This window comes from Podarcis bocagei (assembly GCF_964188305.1).
Source record: "Podarcis bocagei genome assembly, chromosome: 3".
Classification (NCBI taxonomy): Eukaryota; Metazoa; Chordata; class Lepidosauria; order Squamata; family Lacertidae; genus Podarcis; species Podarcis bocagei.
The window spans coordinates 106523384-106543800 of record NC_138127.1 but is presented as its reverse complement, the minus strand read 5'-3'; the positions used below and the strand labels follow the sequence as shown (position 1 = coordinate 106543800).

At 46.0% G+C, this 20417-nt stretch overlaps 2 protein-coding genes across 2 annotated transcripts in view; both read left to right on the top strand.

Annotated features, from left to right (window-relative positions):
- The window catches only part of MTMR9 (myotubularin related protein 9), a 32525-nt gene extending 20132 nt beyond the window's left edge, over window positions 1–12393 (top strand). The window contains exons 7-9 of the mRNA XM_081187130.1: window positions 2034–2254; window positions 3522–3673; window positions 5736–12393. Of these exons, the coding sequence (XP_081043256.1) occupies window positions 2034–2254; window positions 3522–3673; window positions 5736–5914 (552 nt within the window). The 3' untranslated portion in view covers window positions 5915–12393. The remainder of the gene's footprint in view (window positions 1–2033; window positions 2255–3521; window positions 3674–5735) is intronic.
- LOC308584069 (L-threonine 3-dehydrogenase, mitochondrial-like) overlaps window positions 1–20417 on the top strand; it is a 201235-nt gene that overhangs the window by 152056 nt on the left and 28762 nt on the right. The gene's annotated exons all lie outside the window — the stretch shown is intronic.

The following is a 20417-nucleotide window of genomic DNA, read 5'->3' as shown; positions in this document are numbered from 1 at the left end:
TATCTCCCGCTTGGACTACTGCAATGCGCTCTATGTGGGGCTACCTTTGAAGGTGACGCGGAAACTACAACTAATCCAGAATGCGGCAGCTAGAGTGGTGACTGGGAGTGGCCGCCGAGACCATATAACACCGGTCTTGAAAGACCTACACTGGCTCCCAGTACGTTTCCGAGCTAAACGGCCTCGTCTCAGTATACCTGAAGGAGCGTCTCCACCCCCATTGTTCTGCCCAGACACTAAGGTCCAGTACTGAGGGCCTTCTGGCGGTTCCCTCACTGCGAGAAGCCAAGTTACAGGGAACCAGGCAGAGGGCCTTCTCGGTAGTGGCAACCGCCCTGTGGAATGCCCTCCCACCAGATGTCAAATAGAAAAATAACTACCAAACTTTTAGAAGACATCTGAAGGCAGCCCTGTTCAGGGAAGCTTTTAATGTTTAATAGGTTATTGTATTTTAGTGTTTGGTTGGAAGCCACCCAGAGTGGCTGGGGAAACCCAGCCAGATGGGCGGGGTATAAAAAATAAATTATTATTATTATTACATCCATGAATTTGCCTAATCCTTCTTCCAAAGCCATCCTAGTTATTGGTCATGACTGCATCAAGCTGGAGCGAGTTCCATTCTTTAAGTAGCTCCAGCTGTCAGCTGCCTCTGGAATGTTCACAAAGGGGGGGGGGTGAACTAAGATCCCTTCCTGTTTGATCCCCAGTAGTTGATGTTCTGTGGTACACTGCTTCTTACTCTGGAGGTTCCACTTAGCTGTCACCGTCCCTTATGACTTTGAACAAACCTTACAAATATTTCCACTTCTGGGGCATTTTTCCATCAAGGGTGATATCCAACGAAGTCGCTCTACTAGCAGAAGGACTTCTGGCCACAGAATCAAACTCCTCCAATCCGTTCCACACATGCACCTCTTAAATCTATTCTGGTTGTTCACCCAGTTCTGCAGAGCAGATCTGCGGAGGGTGCAGGGAGAGAGGGAGAAGTTCCATGATGGAAGCAGAAATCCTTGCACTTCTAGCAGAATGACTGTGGCCACTTTAAGGATCAGCCATCACATAACCCCTTAGTTCCCGTATCCTACTATAAATAAGCCTGCAATTGAAATAAATGCACATTCTTCCTCCAGTTACTCATGAATCCATACCTTGCCTCTGTTTGCTCCCCGGACTTAAATTGTAAGCTCCTTGTGGGACTTAACCCATTACTTATGCATAGAATATCCTCTCTGCAGCCCAGCAAAAAGACTTACTATACGGTGCCTCTTTCCATCAGAATTCTTTGTTTTTTACACTTGCCATGTTGTTGTCGTTGTCGTTTAGTTGTGTCCGACTCTTCATGACCCCATGGACCAGAGCACGCCAGGCACTCCTGTCTTCCACTGCCTCCCGCAGTTTGGTCAAACTCATGCTGGTAGCTTCGAGAACACTGTCCCACCATCTCGTCCTCTGTCGTCCCCTTCTCCTTCTGCCCTCCATCTTTCCCAACATCAGGGTCTTTTTTTCCAGGGAGTCTTCTCTTCTCATGAGGTGGCCAAAGTATTGGAGCCTCAGCTTTATGATCTGTCCTTCCAGTGAGCACTCAGGGCTGATTTCCTTGAGAATGGAGGGGTTTGATCTTCTTGCAGTCCATGGGACTCTCAAGAGTCTCCTCCAGCACCATAATTCAAAAGCATCAATTCTTTGGCGATCAGCCTTCTTTATGGTTCAGCTCTCGCTTCCATACATCACTACTGGGAAAACCATAGCTTTAACTATATGCACCTTTGTTTGAATAACTCAGAGAAGCTATGAGCTATGCCATGCAGGGCCACCCAAGACAGACAGGTCATAGTGGGGAGTTTTGACCAAATGTGACCCACCTGGAGCAGGAACCGGCAAGCCACTCCAGTATCCCTGCCAAGAAAACTCTGTGGACAAAGACAACAGGCTTGCTATGTTACAGATTTTTAAAATAACTCTTTCCTAGCTGTGCCCTTTGCTCTGCCTAACAGAAGACCCTCTCTCTATTTTTATTTTTTTTGCCCCTGCAGGCCGGCCACCCATTCCAGCAGCGCTGTGCCCAGTCCGCCTACTCCAACAGCAAGCAGAAGTGGGAGGCCCCCGTCTTCCTTCTCTTCCTGGACTGCGTCTGGCAGATCCTCCGCCAGTTCCCTTGCTCCTTCGAGTTCAACTACCACTTCCTGATCATGCTCTTTGAGCATTCGTATGCCTCCCAGTTCGGCACTTTCCTGGGCAACAATGAAAGCGAAAGGTAGGTGAGCTTTTCGCTTCTGGGGTTCCCTGAGGCAGAGAGGGAGGGCTGTCGGCATCCTAGGCAGTCTCAGTTGCGCTCTGCATCATGGATGAGAAAACACAAAGGGATGTAGGGGTCTAGGCAGTCTCAGTTGAACTGTGCAATATGGATGAGGCGCATAATGAGGAATCTACAAGCCTCTTGGCAGTGGCATAAAAGGCAATCAATAAGTCAATACAGTGGTACCTCGGGTTACAGACGCTTCAGGTTACATACGCTTCAGGTTACAGACTCCGCTAACCCAGAAATAGTACCTTGGGTTAAGAACTTTGCTTCAGGATGAGAACAGAAATTGTGCAGTGGCGGTGCAGCGGCAGCAGGAGGCCCCATTAGCTAAAGTGGTGCTTCAGGTTAAGAATAGCTTCAGGTTAAGAACGGACCTGTGGAACGAATTAAGTGCTTAACCCGAGGTACCACTGTAATTATGATCATCACTGATTTATTAATCAATTGCTTACATACAGTAATCTTCCTTTTTTTAAAAAAAAAATGAGCTTCTGAGCTAGTTTCGAGTTTTGCTTTGTAGGATATCGGGTGACTAGTAGGTAGTGAACCGCCGAGTGATATACAAATGAAATAAATAATCATAGCAGTGTGTGGGCCTGGATTTTTGTGCAAACCCTCCGTGTTTATATCTCAGAGGTGACCTTGAACTGTGTAATAACCTGCTAATCCACATGCGCTTAAGTTTCCCACCACAAGGGGGAAGCTGTGCATCATGTTTCTGGGCAGTGTTGCTGAAACATCACGTTTATTTGCACAGAGTAGCAAAGAGGCGCATTTTCTAAATTTCTGCATTTGCAAAACGGGCTTTACTGGCTTGCTCTTAATTGGCCCCTGCAAGAGTTCCTTCACACCTGCCTTTGGCTTATTCAGGAGCACGTGATCTACCGTTTTCCCCGGGGTCAGGGTTGGTATCCAGAGTTTCACTTGGTGCCCCCTTGATTCTCTGTGCCTCTACCTCATCTGCTGCTCAGTTAGATAATGCTGGGAAGTTGTTAGTTTCCATGGGAATTAAGGCAAAGGCAGCATGAAGGTCTCTTGTGTGTGTGAGACATCCATCTTCCTCTAGGTTGTTTGCAAATTTGCAGAGAAATTAGAGGAAGGATTTGGCAAGAAGCAGGTGACTCCCATGTTTTCTGAACCCTCAGGCTTGACTTAGTGAAGGGAGTTGATGTTTTTTATGCTCAAAAGACATGTGGCTGACGGCTGGTCTCTTTGCCAGGTGTAAGCTCAAGCTGCCCCAGAAGACGATGTCCCTGTGGTCCTGGGTGAATCGGCCTGAAGAGCTCAACAGATTCAAGAACCCCCTCTTTGAGGCCAATAGCCTGGTCATCTGGCCTTCTGTGGCACCGCAGAGCCTGCAGCTCTGGGAAGGTAGGTCGTAGAGAGGTTCTTTGATCTGGTGCAATTTGCGGATGCCCAGGTGGTGGCAGTGGCTGGCAGCACGTTCTGCCTGCTTAGACTGGTGTGCTAGCTGCCCCCTTTCTTTGTGAAAGGAAGATATTCCTGGCCATAGTCAGGCACCCGTGCCTTAACATCATCACAGAAACATCTACCTTTGGTCATTCCCTGAGTTGGTGAGGCTCGTTTGACAACAGTGAGAAACCGAGTCTTTTGTGTCATCGGCCCAGTCCTCTGGAACTCTCTGCCACTAGATATTCAGCAGGTGCCTTCTGTTCCTGCTTTTAAACACCTGCTTAAAACTCGTCTATCCTGCCAGGCCTATGCAGGCAGTTAATAATACACAACGGTTCATTGATGTCTATTTTAAGCTTTTTATGGTTTTATTGTTTGCTTTTGTTGCTTTAAACTGCTCCAGTATGTGTGGCGGGTTTTAATGACACAGTAGTATGCAAATATTTTTATAAATAAATGTAAATAAATAAGATGCCAGCATGTTGCCCCTGGGCACTAGTGTGCCTGCCTTTGCCCACCCAGGGGCATTCATTGGATGCCAGGATTAGATGCCCACCCAGCCTTCTGTTCTGAACGGTGTAGAGGTGCAAAGCGCTTCTCACTTCAGTGATTGCCTCCTCTTGGAGTCACATTCCCGTACATTCACCACCAGAGGTTCTGCTCCATTTCCTCCTCTCATCACAGGTTTGGCAACAGGGCACAGCATGTTTCAATGATTACGTGGCCTTTATTTTCTTGGACTGCAAGAGAAAAGTTGCATGACCTTTTCACCCTCTGCTAGCGGGAAAACCAGCTGTGCAAAGGGGATTTTGAGCAGATAAAGTGCCTGGGAGGACATTGTGGTTAGAGTGTTCAGGCTATGACCTGGGAGACCCGAATTCAAATCCCCAATCAGCCATAATGTTCGCTGGGTGACCTTTCACCAATCACTGTCTTTCACCCTTACAGGGTTATTGTTAATGGTGAAATGTGAATGAAAGGGGATTTATAGATCACCATTTGCACAGGTGGCTTACGATAAAAACTGGTCAAGAAGAATACATCAAAAAAGCCACAATCCATTAAAACACACACAAAAATCACTAAATGCCATTTGTTAATAGCAGTAGCAATCTGGTCTCCTGAAACAAAATTACTTTCCCAAGTACAGTGGTACCTCGGGTTACATACGCTTCAGGTTACATATGCTTCAGGTTACATACGCTTCAGGTTGCAGACTCCGCTAACCCAGAAATAGTGCTTCAGGTTAAGAATTTTGCTTCAGGATGAGAATAGAAATCGTGCTCCGGTGACACGGCAGCAGCAGGAGGCCCCATTAGCTAAAGTGGTGCTTCAGGTTAAGAACAGTTTCAGGTTAAGTATGGACCTCCGGAATGAATTAAGTACTTAACCTGAGGTACCACTGTATTGCTGTTGTATACTCAAAGAAATTGACATGTGAAAGAGTGCCACTCAGAAAGGAGGCATGTAAATGTTGAAATATACATTTATTAAAAAACCAGAAGCCCTTTTACAGTGGTACTTTGGGTTAAGTACTTAATTCGTTCCGGAGGTCTGTTGTTAATCTGAAACTGTTCTTAACCTGAAGCACCACTTTAGCTAATGGGACCTCCTGCTGCCACAGCGCCGCCAGAACACGATTTCTGTTCTCATCCTGAAGCAAAGTTCTTAACCCGAGGTACTATTTCTGGGTTAGCGGAGTCTGTAACCTGAAGCGTATGTAACCTGAAGCATATGTAACCTGAAGTACCACTATACAGGAAACTAAGCCTACTATAGTCTCCAACCTTTTTTCCCTTTTTTGTTTTGGTCTTCATCTTTTGGTCTTCCAGATTGCTGTTTCTACATCTTACCTATTTTTTGTGTCCTCCAGTTGCTTCCATTCCCTCACCCCTGTGCCCCAAGACACAGTACAAAGACTTTTAAGCTCACAGTCGAAAGTTTCGGCACGTTCCATTTCTTGTGTTATTCCATATCTCTCACTTGTCTGAGACAAAAAAATAAATCTCTCCCACACCAGGTGTCTTCCTCCGCTGGAACCGGTCGTCCAAATTCCTGGATGAATCCTACGAAGAAATGATCAACATCATCAAGTACAATAAGGAGCTGCAGGTGAAAGTCAACCTGCTGAGGCGGCAGCTGGCCGAGCTGGAGACGGACGACACCACGCAGGAAGACGGGGTGCCGGAGAGCCCCTGAGGCTGCGCCAGGCTCCCTGCCGCGGGCCAGAATGTCCCCCTTTCTCTGTCGGGCAAGTCGCCCCCACACACTATAAAGCACTAAACCCTCCAAGACTTGCATGCGCTCGAGCTCCTTTCTGGTGCAGTCGAGTCGAACATTCCTCCCCCTCCACACACCCTCCGTTGTCTTTATTATTATTATTATTGCGTCTCAGTTCCTCACTTGACACTATTTTCTCCCCCTCTCTCACCTTCCCCCTCCTGTTTTGGAATGGCGCCATTTCTCTTTTGTTTACAGGAGAAGACTCTTGATTTAATTCAGCTGACTGTCCTCTCCCGGCAGCTCTTGCCGCCTCTAATAAATGGTGTGTACAGTTCCAGTGTCAGCGCTAGCCGCTCCCGAACCTCATCCCCCGTGTGGCATTCAGCAGGGGGTGCCTTTTGGTCTTTTGGCTTGAGAGAGGTTTCATTCATTCAGGACTTGGCGGGCGTCTTGCGCTCTTTGCGTGGCCTGAGAAAGGCTGTCTTGATGACGCGTCTATCCTGCTTCTCCCAAGCACATGGGTTTTAGTTTTTCATTTTGTTCCTGGGCTAGACAACGCGCTTCAGCTTCATCCCAAATCCAAATAGCATCTTTCTGTGCTTGGCATTGAGGCACACAGACGGTAAACGTGGAGAGGATCTCTCGCAAAAGGCAGGGACTCCTTTCCACCACTTTCCTTGGGTGCTTCCTACACCATCCTGACATCTTAGTTTGGATAGCTGAATGGGTTCAAGATAAAGTGTATGGCAGAGCCCTTTAAGGACTGTACCACTTCACGGTATTGGGAGGGGCGGTGTTATTGGAAGGTTGCCCATTGTGTTTGGGGGAGAGTTTGTTCTTAAGCCCTGCATGTGGAAAGTGAGAATGGCTTGCCAGCTTTTCATAAATGCATGAGCGGAGAAGACCAAAGACCCACCTCATCCAGCGTCCTGTTTTCTCGCAGCCTGATGCCTCCAGGAAGCCCCCAAGTAGGAGGTGAGGCTAACAGCCCTTCCTGCTGTTCTCCCAAAGCGAGTGACATTCAGAATCCTGCTTCCTTGCTTCCCACGGGCCCCTGGGTGGCCACTGAGAACAGAATGTGGGACTAGATGGGCCATTGACCTGGTCCATCAGGCTCTTACATTCTTACAGGATAGGTGCTAAGCAAATCATTCCTCGAGTGCAGCTTTGGATATCAGCTTACGTTGCAGAACTCCCCCGCATGCCTCCTGAATCTTTCCTAGGGGTTCCCCCAAGCCTTGGGATCCGATTTAGGAAGGGCTCCGGGAGGGCGGTTCCTGTTGCGCAAGCAGGATCCTTGCTCCAAAGGGACAGGGCAGCTGAACAACCCCCAGGGAATGTTTCTGCTGCGGAGGAAACATCCATACTGATGGTCCTCTCGCTTGCTCCCAGGAGCGGCTGACCTACCTGCCTCAAGCCAGCCCTCACCAACCTGGTGCCCTCCGGATGTTTTGGACTCCCATCATACCCCCTAGGAATTGCAGTTCTGGAGGGCACAAAGGGTTTGTGAATGCTGGTGAGGATCTCAGCTCTGAGGATCAAGCAGGCATCCCATGTAGGAAGAAGCATGCCAAGACCATAGCTCCATAATCTCCCGAACTTGATTGTTGCCTATGTTATTTAAGAGGAAGAAAACGGAGGTTAAGCCATGATGGCAAGTGTGCTTTGCAAAGCCTTATCCTAATGCCATGAAATCTTAAGACTTGCTCTGTGGGCCATGAAGCCCATGATTCAAAAGCTTCCAAGTGGAGTAACGGAATTCCAGCCAGCCAAACTGAACAGGGAAGCCCCTGTGTTTGCTGTCTGGGATAGACTCTGAATAGGATAGATTCTGAATATCTGCTAGGCTTGCCGTTCCCAGCTGGTCGTCTGTATTCAGCTTAGCTCGCACGTGCAGTCAGTTTGGTGTGGGTTGAGCTCTCCTCTCTGATCCTGTGGATCTAAGGCCTGCTCATGGAGTCAGGATCTCCAGATAACCATCTCCTCTGCTGTGTGTGTCTTTGCACCTGCTCATCCTTTGGCAATGCGTGACTAACGCTTGGTGTGGCCGCTGCCGTCGCGTCTTATTGTGGAACCTCGAGTGAGTCAAAGCCTTTTGGAGAACATTGCTGTGCTTTTTGGCTGTGCGGTTTGAATATATATATCTATGTATATTATAGCTCCTCCTGTGGCTTAAAATCTTTGCCACCCTTTTCAGGTGGCTGTGGCCTAGATGCTTTTTTCTGACTACCATCTATACAGCTGTTTTGCCTCCTAGTATTGAAATGCTTTTACGGCCTGCTTCCACCCCACTTCCTGCAGACTCCTGATCTCTTAACCCTCTCATATGGCCCCTCCTCATCTGAAGCGATGTGAAATTCCTCAAGCCCCCTCTCTGGATAGTTGCCTCCTCTTGCCATGGGTCCCAGCCAAACTGACAACTCTCGCTTCCCTCACAGAACCAGGACACCAAAGGTTTGCTGGGCAGCTGAACACGTCGCCGCATCAGCTCAGCCATTTGCTGTCAGGGCTTCCCTCCCACCCCAACAGATGCAAAAGATGATTGGATCTGACACGAGGCGCTTTTGCGAAACCGGTGGTTCACTGCCAACCAATATTTTTATGGTGCTGAAATACAGGTTCCGCTGTGACTTACTGAGCTTGGCAAAGTGTTTCCTGGAGAGGTTACAACTTGTTCCTCTTTAGAACTTGCCGCTGCCCGGGAGGGCGGGTATTCTAAATCTGGAATAGGCAATCAACAGTTGTTACCTGACTTGCATATCTCCCCCATTCTGTCTCTTGGTGGTGGGGGGGGGAGGAATCCCTGCACTTAGGGACAGTGCCATTGCCATTCCCAATAGCACACATTTCTGTCCCTCTTTGAGAGGGCAAGCACATCCAGGGCTAACCAGCTACAGCCCCTGTCGGTGCTTGCAATGAACACTCCATCCCAGGTCTTTTGGCATGGACAGAGCGCTGGGCGGAGAGGCAGGGATTTCTCTTATCTGGGTTGGTGCAAGGATAAGGCAGTCCTACCTTCCCCCAAGCCGCAGGGGGGAGCTCAGAGCGGCTGGGCACCTTCCAAGTCTTTGACAAGTAGGCCTGTAGACACCTTCCCTTGGCTTTGCATCACATTGCAGTGTAAAAGGGACAGACCTGGTTGAAAATGCGCCGTGTTAGTGGTTTGCTTTCCAGGGGAAAGAGTAAAATCTCAGGGTAAAAGGATGCTCAGTTTGAGTGCATTTGCTGTTAGCTTCAGCTTGTGTTCTCTTCCGTTAGACATCCCCACCCCAAGGATGGGGTTCCTGTGTCTTTCCAGGGGGACTCCCCAAGCCCCATTAGCCCTAGCCAGCATGTCCAGTGGTTGGAGGTGAAGGGAACTGTAACCCAACAACCTTTGGAGGGCCATAGGCTCCTTGCCCCTGCCCTAGATGCATCCTAGCTCTGTCCCCACTCTGCTTCAGCCCTAATCTATGGAGCATCATCCTTATGTTCCCAGTCTCTTTAGGTTTTGGGCAATAAACTTGAGGAGAATTGGAAGCCCTTATAGACACAGGTTTCTTCAGATTGTATAAATCTTTCGCCTTTTACTTACAGACACAGTTCAGTTTCTGGAGGCCTAAGAAAGATCAAACCTAATTCCAGAACTGGTTTCAGTTTCAGTCCCTTCTCTGGTTTTGAAATAGTTCTTCTTCTTCTTCTTCTTCTTCTTCTTCTTCTTCTTCTTCTTCTTCTTCTTCTTCTTCTTCGTGCTTATTCTTAAAGGATTTTTTAAAAGCTCGTTCATAATCTTTGAAGGCTGGCACTGTATGGTTCTTAATCTCGATTGCACTGTTTGAAAACAGCTAATCTTTTGGTGCTTTTAATTTTTTTAAGTATCTTGTTAAAGGGAGTTGTACATACAGTCTGTAATATTATTATTATTATTATTATTATTATTATTATTTTATTTTTATTATTTCATGTTGTTTGCTTGGTTTTGAAACTGTTTGGTGAATGTTGCCAGCTGAAGCATTAATCATGTTGATTCCAGTTGTTAGACGCCCATGTGAGATTCATTGGGGCAAAGGATCTTGGGATTGCCCGGGACTCCCCTGAAGGCATCTTTTCCAAGTGCATTTCTACACTACAAAGAATCCTGGGAATTGTAGTCCTGGGAGATGGTTGGGAATTCTTCCAGGTGTATTCCAAAAAGCCTTCACAGAATCACAATTCCTAATGATTGGACCTGTCGTAAATCCCCTCTCCCATTTTTATTTTTCTGTATATATACATAGGTGTTGGTTGAAAATTGGTGTGAGGACACCAAAATCTGCTTGCCTACTTGTTTTTGGAAGTGATTATTTTTCACCCAGTTAAAGCAGTAACGCTGCATTTTCTTTCTTTCTTTCTTTGATGCTGTTGCAACGGGTGACATGAAATTATGCTACTGATAATTTTTTCTCTCAAGTTCACTACTGTACCAAGAATGATACTCAGCTACGTTTGCTCATAGCAGGCCCACTGAAATGAATGAGCACAGCCAAGTTAAGACCATTAATTTCAATAGGTCTGCTCTTGAGTAAAGCATAGCTTAACGCCACCCCAAATCTTTAACCTATTTCTGATGAGTTATGGGCTCAGTGAGTTACTGTGAAAACAGAGAAAAGCTATTTTTGAGTAGTCGGATTCCTAACTGTCTAGCTGTACATCTCCCTCCTTGAATGCTTACATCTGAAGAAATTGGTGAGCTTGCTGTGATTGATAGGTGTCAGATTCTCGTCATGTTGCAGATGTGTTCCTGTCCCGATTTCCACTTTGTCGAGTCCCCCTCTTTAAATGTTTTGAAGTTACGGCTTCATCCTGGCATTCAAGAAGACTCTGCTACCTTGATTTTTGAAATTAGCACGCGTTTAGGAAACAACTCGTTGGATCAATCCATATTCTTCTGAACCTCTGCTGTTCCACAGTAAGAGGCCCAGGTATCTGCTTACTTTTCAAGTACTTGGCATTGTGATGTGCCCTTGCTGGACATAGAATTCCCCCCCCCCCCACCAATAATTAATGTGCTTAGCAGAAATGCTCGAGAGCTTTAAATTTGGCCCACGTTGCTTTGCTATGGTTGTATCAGCTGGATACATCCCTGCTGGTGTGGCTAACGCTTGAAATTGTGTGAGGTTGCACAAGCGCCCAGACCCGAATGTTGATGGAGAACTCACCAAATTCACTGCGTCGCCAACTGTACTTTGCCAGAGGAAGATCAGGATAGCAGTGGAGGAAGGCAAGGTCTCACATTGGGTTCCTGGGACCGGGGAAGAAGGAAAGACTTGGGCAATGATGGAGCCAAGCACTTTTTTTCACTTGTGTCCATGGATGATATGAGTTTTAGGCTTAGTGAGTTACTGTGAAAACAGAGAAAAGGGATGCCTGCTGCAAGCTTTGCTCGAGGCTTCCCAAACTCCTGGTGCCAGTCCTCTTAAATTTGGGAGCTTGTGCAACCTTCAAAACGCAAAGCCTTTTAAGTAGTCCTACTTGCCAGAGCATGAGCCAGACAGAAACCTATAGCTACCCCTGCTACCCATACCTCCAGCCAGTGTCTCCCATATCTTAATTATTCTGTTGGATGCTCTTGAGAAAGGTAGAATGTAGGAAGCCATGGTCAACCTTCCAAAGGGAAACACTTTTGTCGTAGATTGTTTGCATCGAACGCTGAACATTTCTGATTGTACCCAAGCTTTACTGTTTCCCGTGCGGCTTGGGGTGCCTGGATGTAGTGACCTTGCCCTTCAGCGGCACAAGGACAGCCCCACAAGTGTGTACACAGTTTGCCAAAAATGACTTGATTTTGCACGTTGGGAGTTGAATTCAGTAGTGGGCATTGCACCTGTGCAGGGAGGGCTGCAGTTTGATTGTATTTGGGACTGAGCATTTTCTTGAATGTGGCAATCTTGTTTTCAAGTGCACTACTGTTTATTGTCTCCTCCATCTCTGATATTTAATGTCATAATGGCGCCTTGATGCTTTCTTAAGCCTTGCAAAAGAAAAAAAAGAAAAAGCAGTGCTTTTCTTTATAAAGCAGGAAAACTCCAGTATATTAGCAGATCTTTGTGCAGCGGAGTAGAACCACTGTAGCCTACTGTACCACACCGTGTCTGTTAACTATTTACAAACTAAGTTGTAACTGCATCTCATTCCTAAATGTGGGCTTTCTGCTGCTTCCGAGTTTTCATTTCTCAAGCGAACCAAACCTGGGAGCATCTGGGGGAAATCGTGCGCTCGCATGCTGGAGAATGTTTGCCGTTTTCTGTACAGAATCTGGAAACGCTGTTACACGGCCTTTTGTCAGAGAGGGGAATAAATTTTAAAAAGAGAGTGGGGAAAGGGTTGAAGTTTATTCGTCTGTTTTAGGAAAGCTGCAGTGGAAAAATAGCTATCAACTTTGCTTTTAGATTTGTGGGTGTAGCGTAAATGATCTCAATTAAAATATTTAAAGACTTTTTTTGCTACACTTGTATCTTTCTTGTCTGCCTTTCCAGTGTCATTTATTTTATGAAATTTGTGAGGAATTCGCACTCAAACTGATTTACGCATGCAGATTAGATCATTGTGTTACCAACTCCTGGAGATTGACTCCCTCCCTCCCCACACTTTCTAAATATATCCTGCCTTCTGGGAGAAACCATTTGGATCAGTATTTTTATACTCATTTTCAGCCATAACTGTCTCTAAGCCAGGCATAGGCAAACTCAGCCCTCCAGATGTTTTTGGCCTACTACTCCCACCATCCCTAGCTAACAGGACCAGTGGTCAGGGATGGTGGGAATTGTAGTCCCAAAAAATCTGGAGGGTCGAGTTTGCCTATGCCTGCTCTAAGCGGTTCACATCAACAAGGCCATAAGTATAGGTAGGGTTGCCATATTTCAGAAACTAAAAACCAGGACACCCTGAAAGTTGTTGAGCTTTTTTTCCTAGCACTATTGTGCTTTTTAAGGAAATCAATGGGAAATCCAGACATATGGCAACCCTAGTAATATTGCCCCCAACAGTAATGGATCCAGAATACCAGGTGCTGACTCTGGCATTCAATAATGGTACCTTTTTTTTTTTTTATAAAATTTTTATTGGTTTTACAAAATTTTAAAAAACAAACAAACACTTAAAAAGACAAACATACATGTATAATTTCAAAGCATATTTTCATAAACCTCTTTTCTAGGACTTCCCCATACCCCCCCCTTTCTGCATCCCAATGTCCATAATTTTATAGCAACTCCCAATTATTACTTTCCAACCTCTGTCATCTTAGTCATCTCTATATTCTGACCTTATATCACTGTATCCCTTTGTTTCTGAGAACCACAACACTTTAACATTCATTAAGTTTGTAATAGTCCTTAAGATAACTTTTGAATTTTCTCCATTCTTCTTCCACCGTCTCTTTTCCTTGGTCACGGATTCTGCCTGTCATCTCGGCCAATGTCATATAGTCCATCACCTTCATCTGCCATTCTTCCAGAGTGGGTAGATCTTGTGTCTTCCAATACTTTGCAATAAGTATTCTTGCTGCTGTTGTAGCGTACATAAAGAAAGTTCTATCCCTCTTTGACACCAATTGGCCGACAATGCCCAAGAGAATAATGGTACCTTTTGGCTCCTGCCTCTGCACCCCTGAAAGGTGGTGGTAACAAAAGCCAATATTGGGGGCAGATGATGCTCAGAGTCCTCTCCTAAGCCCAACAAATGTTCCTCAAGCTGCTATGAGCAAGAGAGAAAGAGCTATGAATCAGGAAGTCCCTGGTTCCAAATCTCAGTACAACCATGAACTCAGTAGTGGTGTAGGAGAGCTCAAAAAAACAACATCATTGGCAACCAATGCACTCCTTTGGTTTTGGATAGTACATGGGTAAAAGGTAAAGGGACCCCGACCATTAGGTCCACACGTGGCTTACTCTGGGGTTGCGGCACTCATCTCGCTTTACTGGCTGAGGAAGCCGGCGTACAGCTTCCGGGTCATGTGGCCAGCATGACTAAGCTGCTTCTGGCGAACCAGAGCAGTGCACGGAAACACCGTTTACCTTCCCGCTGGAGCGGTACCTATTTATCTACTTGCACTTTGATGTGCTTTTGAACTGCTAGGTTGGCAGGAGCAGGGACTCAGCAACGGGAGCTCACCCTGTGGCAGGGATTCAAACCGCCGACCTTCTGATCAGCAAGTCCTAGGCTCTGTGGTTTAACCCACAGCGCCACCCGCGTCCCAATACATGGGTAGACGACGTCTAAAAATTCCTGGACACAAATTTTCATAGCCTCCTTGAGCTATTGCGGCTCATTTCCCATAAGTAATGTATTTAGCATTAATTCTGGAAGTGTATCCTTGATTCTGACCAAAACTAAGCTTGCTATAGCGTAATATACATCAGGAAGCTGTGCCTTGGGATAGATGAGGGGAAACGAACCTGGGCTTGATCTTAAGCGGCGGCCAAGACCTGATGCAAGATGCTGAACCAATTGGGTATGGTGAATACAGTGCTATCAAGTTCAGCACAGCATGGTGGACTGTGTACTTTTTGACCTGCATAGCAATATACCTTCAGCATGCGCTTCTCTTTCCGGAAATAAACATACCCCACCAAGTCTCTCCATTCCACCAGGTTTGTGTTACACTCATATCACCAAAATCTCCCTTGAAACCAAGCATTCCAGCTCACTCATTTTGGCTTATCAGTTTCTAGTATTTTGCACGGTAGAACCTATACTGTACATGATGTGTTGTTTCCCAATGTCTCTACCTGTACCTGTGCTTTTGCTCCTGAGCGTAAGCATCTGGGAAGTGTGGTCTTTTCCAAAGACAATTCTCCATCTTGGTGGAAGGGAGTATGGGAGAAACAAAAGCAAGCGATCGAAACAAATGCAGCGATGTTTCAAGAGCAAGCCCCAAAGCATCTGTGTCGGGAAATGCAGCGGCGTTCCTTTATGATACTGGCTTGGTTTCAAGCTGAACTTTCTTCCCCCATCCCCAAAAGAGAATTTGTCTGTGCAAATAAAGAAGTTGGTAGACCTGCTGACTCCCACTTCAAAAGTGACAACTGACTACATCAGTAAGGTAGGTCATGTAAAAGATAAAATAGTATTGGGAAATGATTCATAATGAATTGAAAAAAAATTTTTAAAATTACTTTCTCAAAAAACCTAGAGTCCTTTCTGTTGGGGGTAACTCGGACTGAAATCCCCAGGTGTCAGAAAAGGTTATTTATTTAGGTATGCAACAACTGCGGCCTGCATTTTGTTAGCCCAGAAATGGAAAGTGAGTGAGGTCCCAACTAAAGAAGATTGGCAACTTAAATTGACAGAATATCCACAACTTGCAGACTTAACATATAGAATAAGAGAGCAAGAAGAACATATGTTTAAAGAAGATTGGAAAATGTTTATTGAATATATGGAAAATAGCTGTGTACAGCTCAAAATGCTGGCACCATTAAGACAAATTCAACAGTGTAAGTAATCTTTGATGGATGTAATAACAGCAAACCAATTGGAATAGTTTTTGTAAAATATGTGGGGATGGAAGAGATGCAAAATGAACCATGGAAAGAGAAGAAGGAGAGTCACTGATATGTATGTAAAATGTTTATTTGAAATCATAAAACAAAATTTAATAATAATACATTATATATATATCCCTCGCAGCGAGGGAACTGCCAGAAGGCCCTCGGCATGGGACCTCAGTGTCCAGGTTGAACAATGTGGGTGGAGAGGCTCCTTCAGGTATACTGGGCCAAAGGCCATTAAGGACTTTAAAGGTCAACACCAACACTTTGAATTGTGCTCGGAAACATACTGGGAGCCAATGTAGGTCTTTCAGGACCAACGTTATATGGTCTTGGCAGCCACTCCCAGTCACCAGTCTGGCTGCCACATTATGGATTAGTTATAGTTTCCAGGTCACCTTCAAAGGTAGCCCCACATAGAGCACATTGTTGTAGTTCAAGCGGGAGATAACCAGAGCATGCACCACTCTGGCGAGACAGTCCTCTGACAGACAGGGTCTCAGCCTGCGTACCAGATGGAGCTGGTAGACAGCTGCCCTGGACACAGAATTGACCTGCACCTCCATGGACAGCTGTGAGTCCAAAATGACTCCCAGGCTGCGCACCTGGTCCTTCAGGGGCACAGTTACCCCATTCAGGACCAGGGAGTCCCCCACACCCGCCCACCAGCCACAGCTGTCAACTTTCAGATTTGAAAATAAGGGTCAGCACCCTTGAAAATAAGAGATCAGCAGCCTCACCTGTCCTGCGGACAGTCTACGGAATATCTAACAATCCGGGATAGCAGCGGGAAACGGCGTTGGAATAAGGGAATTTCCCGCAAAAAAAGGGAAGGTTGACAGCTATGCCGCCATCAGCCCTTGTCTTTATGAGAACCCAAGCCTGTGTCTGGAACATAGGAAGCAGCCTCCTACCAAGTCATACCACTGGCCCACCGAGGTTAGTATTGTCTACACAGACCTGCTCTCTGGGATTTGGGCAGGGTCTTTTCCAACCTTGCCTGGAGATGCCTAGGACTGAGCCTAGGAGTTTTTTGCATGGGAAGTGGATGATCTGCCACTGGGCTATGGCCCTCCCCTGAGCTGTGAACATTTTCTGCATTTGGTGGGGAGGGGGAAATGATATTCAATGGTTAGCGATGAGAGCAGGTTTTAAGGTACAGTCATACCTCGGGTTACAGACGCTTCAGGTGGCGCAATTTTGGGTTGTGCACTGCGCCGAACCCGGAAGTACCAGAATGGGTTACTTCTGGGGTTTGGCGCTTTGCACATGTGCAGAAGCGCCGAATTGCAACCCACGCATGCGCACAAGTGGTGCTGTGGGTTGCGATCATGAACCGCATGGATCATGTTCACAACCTGAGCATCCACTGTAGTCTGGAAAAGTGTGCCTTTGTAACACATATCTTCCATATTTCTGTGTGTAAGAGGGAGTAGGACCAGTATTCTCTGCGTCCAGAACACTGCTATTCTTCCATCTCATCAACAAACCATTAGGTCTATGAAATTTGGAAAATACTACTTGGCACAGAATTCTATATCCTCTACTGTTTTGTTGCCCGTGCAAAGTCAGTTCCAGGCAGGTCTGAAATAAAAATGGGTAGAGAGGAGAATTAATTAGCTCTGTGAAAAGGTTTTTAATTCCTCCCCTAAAACAAGGAGAGGCAGCAAGCCTAGGGAAGGCGTAAAGCGACTGCCTTCTGGAACGATTCTGCAATGTTTCCTTTTGTCTAGTTCAAAAGGCTCGTTAAGATAATTCCTGTTTTTGCTTCTGGCTCTCAGACTTGCTTTTCCTCCTAGCCAATGCAAGTCATTACTTCCTCCCCTTGAAGGGAAAATCGGGACATGTGAACTCTTGCACCGCCTTGAATTGCGGGAGCATCTCTTATCGGACAAATCTAGTTTGCATTGCCCTTTTTGGGTGAAGAAGGTGGCAACGCCCAACATCTTCCCATAGAGTGTGTGAGAACCTCAGAGCTTGTGAAGGCTTCATTTGCAAAGGCTTTTATTTATTACTCATTTGCAGCAACTTCCCAGGGTGGTAGCAGTGTTAGGCCGCATCAGCACCATATATTTATAGTATTTTAATGCCAATTTAAACAGTCATGGCTTCCCCCAAAGAATTCTGGGAGTCATGGTGTGTTAAGAGTGCAGAGAGTTGTTAGGAGGACTCCTAAATTCCCCTCACCGAGCTATAATTCACAAGCGTGGTTCAACATTCAATCCATCTTCACAACTCTGGAAATTGTAGCTCTCTGAAGGGAATAGGGTTCTCTTAAGAACTCTCAGCACTCTTGACAAACAACAGTTCCCATAATTCTTTGGATGAAGCTTTATTCATGTCTATGCTATGGCCATTTGAACTGCCTACTGTAAGTAAATGAATTGCCCTTTCCTGATCTTTCTTTGATATACTGTACCCAAATAATACAATTTGGGAGTCATCTGGGATCTCCCTCTTTCTCTCACACACATAGAGACTAAAGTTGATATCTTCTAGTGATTGAAATTGCTTTTAGCAGTGAAAAGCAGGCTATACCTGTGTGTGTGTGTGTATATATATATATACAGTGGTACCTTGGGTTACATACGCTTCAGGTTACATACGCTTCAGGTTACAGGCTCCGCTAACCCAGAAATAGTACGTCAGGTTAAGAACTTTGCTTCAGGATGAGAACAGAAATCGTGCTCCAGCGGCGCGGCAGCAGCGGGAAGCCCCATTAGCTAAAGTGGTGCATCAGAAGAGTTTCAGGTTAAGAACGGACCTCCGGAACGAATTAAGTACGAATTAAGTACTTAACCCGAGGTACCCCTGTGTGTGTGTGTGTGTGTGTAATATGGTACAGTGGACGCTCGGGTTGCAAACGTGATCCATGTGGGAGGCATGTTCACAACCCACATCGTTCGCAACCCGCAGCACCCTGTCTGTGCACGCGCGATTCGGCACTTCTGCGCATGAGCAAAGCGTGACTTAGCGCTTCTGCTCATGCGCGAGCACTGAAACCCGGAAGTAACCCGTTCCGGTACTTCCGGGTTCGGCGCAGTGCGCAACCCAAAAACACACAACCTGAAGCGTCTGTAACCCGAGGTATGACTGTATTCTTAATTACATATATAGGCCTGGCTGAATAGATAGGTTTTCAGGTGGTTAAAAGGAGGAACAGATGGTGCCTGTTGAAGCACCAGTGGCAGAGAGTTCTACAAGACTTGCCTGATGACACCAAAGGCTTTGTTCCTTGTTGTGAAATGAGCCTCACCAACTTGGAAAATGACCAGAGGCTCTCTTGCAGATAATCTCAGTGTTCGGTCTTTTAAGATCACACCTGCCATGATGAACAGTGCTTTCTGTCCCCGATCTTACTATATACGCAAAGCATTTCTAAACTGCATATTTAAAATATCAAAGCATCATACAAAAGTACAAACATAAAACAGTGTGATAAAAGCAGAAATCTTGTATCAACAGATATTTCTGTAATCTGCATGCATACATGCATAATTAGGTTGCATTCCTAGCCCCGCTTTCCCAAGCGTAGGCTAAATACCAAACTCTGGGATTTAATTGTGAGCAGACATGGTCAGGACTGCACTTGTTAATCAGTTTCAACTAATCAGATTCATTTAAGATTTCTTTAATTGAGTGACAGCTCTGCCAAGACCTCGCCCTCTGTTAGATGAGGGTGATGCCTCATGCTCCTAATGACACATTCGTCTCCAAAAGCCTCTTGCCACAATAAATCTCCTATTTTATTATTAATACAGATTCTGCTATAGTCTTCAAAGTGCTGGAAAATACTGCTTTTTTCTTCTTCTATTGCTCAGGAAGTATTTAACAGCTCAGTTCTGCAGATGTCTGCTTAGAAGGCAGTGCGATAAGTTAACATTTGGCCTCTCCCTCATGTTTCCACACTTTTGCAATAGAGGGTTAATCGTACTGTTCTGTGTCACAGGATCTCTGTACGGCTTACAACAATGTTTGTGAAGCAATCCCGGCGCTCTGAATTGCTGCATCAGTGCGAAGTATTGTATCCATCCCTGGATGCAAAACTCAAAAGGAAAATGTGCTGAGATAAGAAGCCGCTGGCTCTCTCTACTGGCTTCCCTTTTGTGTGTGTGTGTGTTTGTGTGTGTGTGTGTGTGTGTGTGTGTGTGTGTGTGTGTGTCTTTTGTATTGTATTATGCTAGTGTCGTTTCTGATGGATGAGGTAGGGTGTTTGCGTGTGTGGTCACATCTGGAAAAATACGCTACTTTCTTCCCATTTGCTTTTAACCTTTTATTGTTTGGGCGCTCACCTCCCACCCCACAAAATGTGATGATGAGACAAGCACTAAGACAGGCATAGGCAAACTTGGGCCCTCCAAATGTTTTGGGACTACAATTCCCATCAACCTCAGCTAACAAGACCAGTGGTCAGGGATGGATGGGAGTTGTAGTCCCAAAACATCTGGGGGGCAGATGCCTGCACTAAAATGTCTAAACTATAGGACAATACAGAAATGTTAATCTGAGAGGAGTAGGAGGAATAGGAGGAGAAGGCTGCTGGATCGGGTGCAAAGCCCATCTCGTCTACCACCCCTTGTGGCTCAGGACCCTTATTCGCTGAGGACCGCCTGCAGTAGTGAAGTGTGGGCTGCCAGGGCAAGGCAAGTATTGCATCCCTTAAGGCAGTGTTTCTCAACCTTGGGTCCCCAAATGTTGTTGGACTACAACTCCCATCATCCCTGACCACTGGTCCTGCTAGCTAGGAATCATGGGAGTTGTAGGCCAAATAATAATAATAATAATAATGTATTACTTATACCCCGCTCATCTGGCCGGGCCTCCCCAGCCACTCTGGGCGGCTTCCAACAAAATATTAAAATACAGTAATGCATCAAACATTAAAAGCTTCCCTAAATAGGGCTGCCTTCAGATGTCTTCTGAAAGTCTGGTAGTTCTTTTTCTCTTTGACATCTGGTGGGAGGGCATTC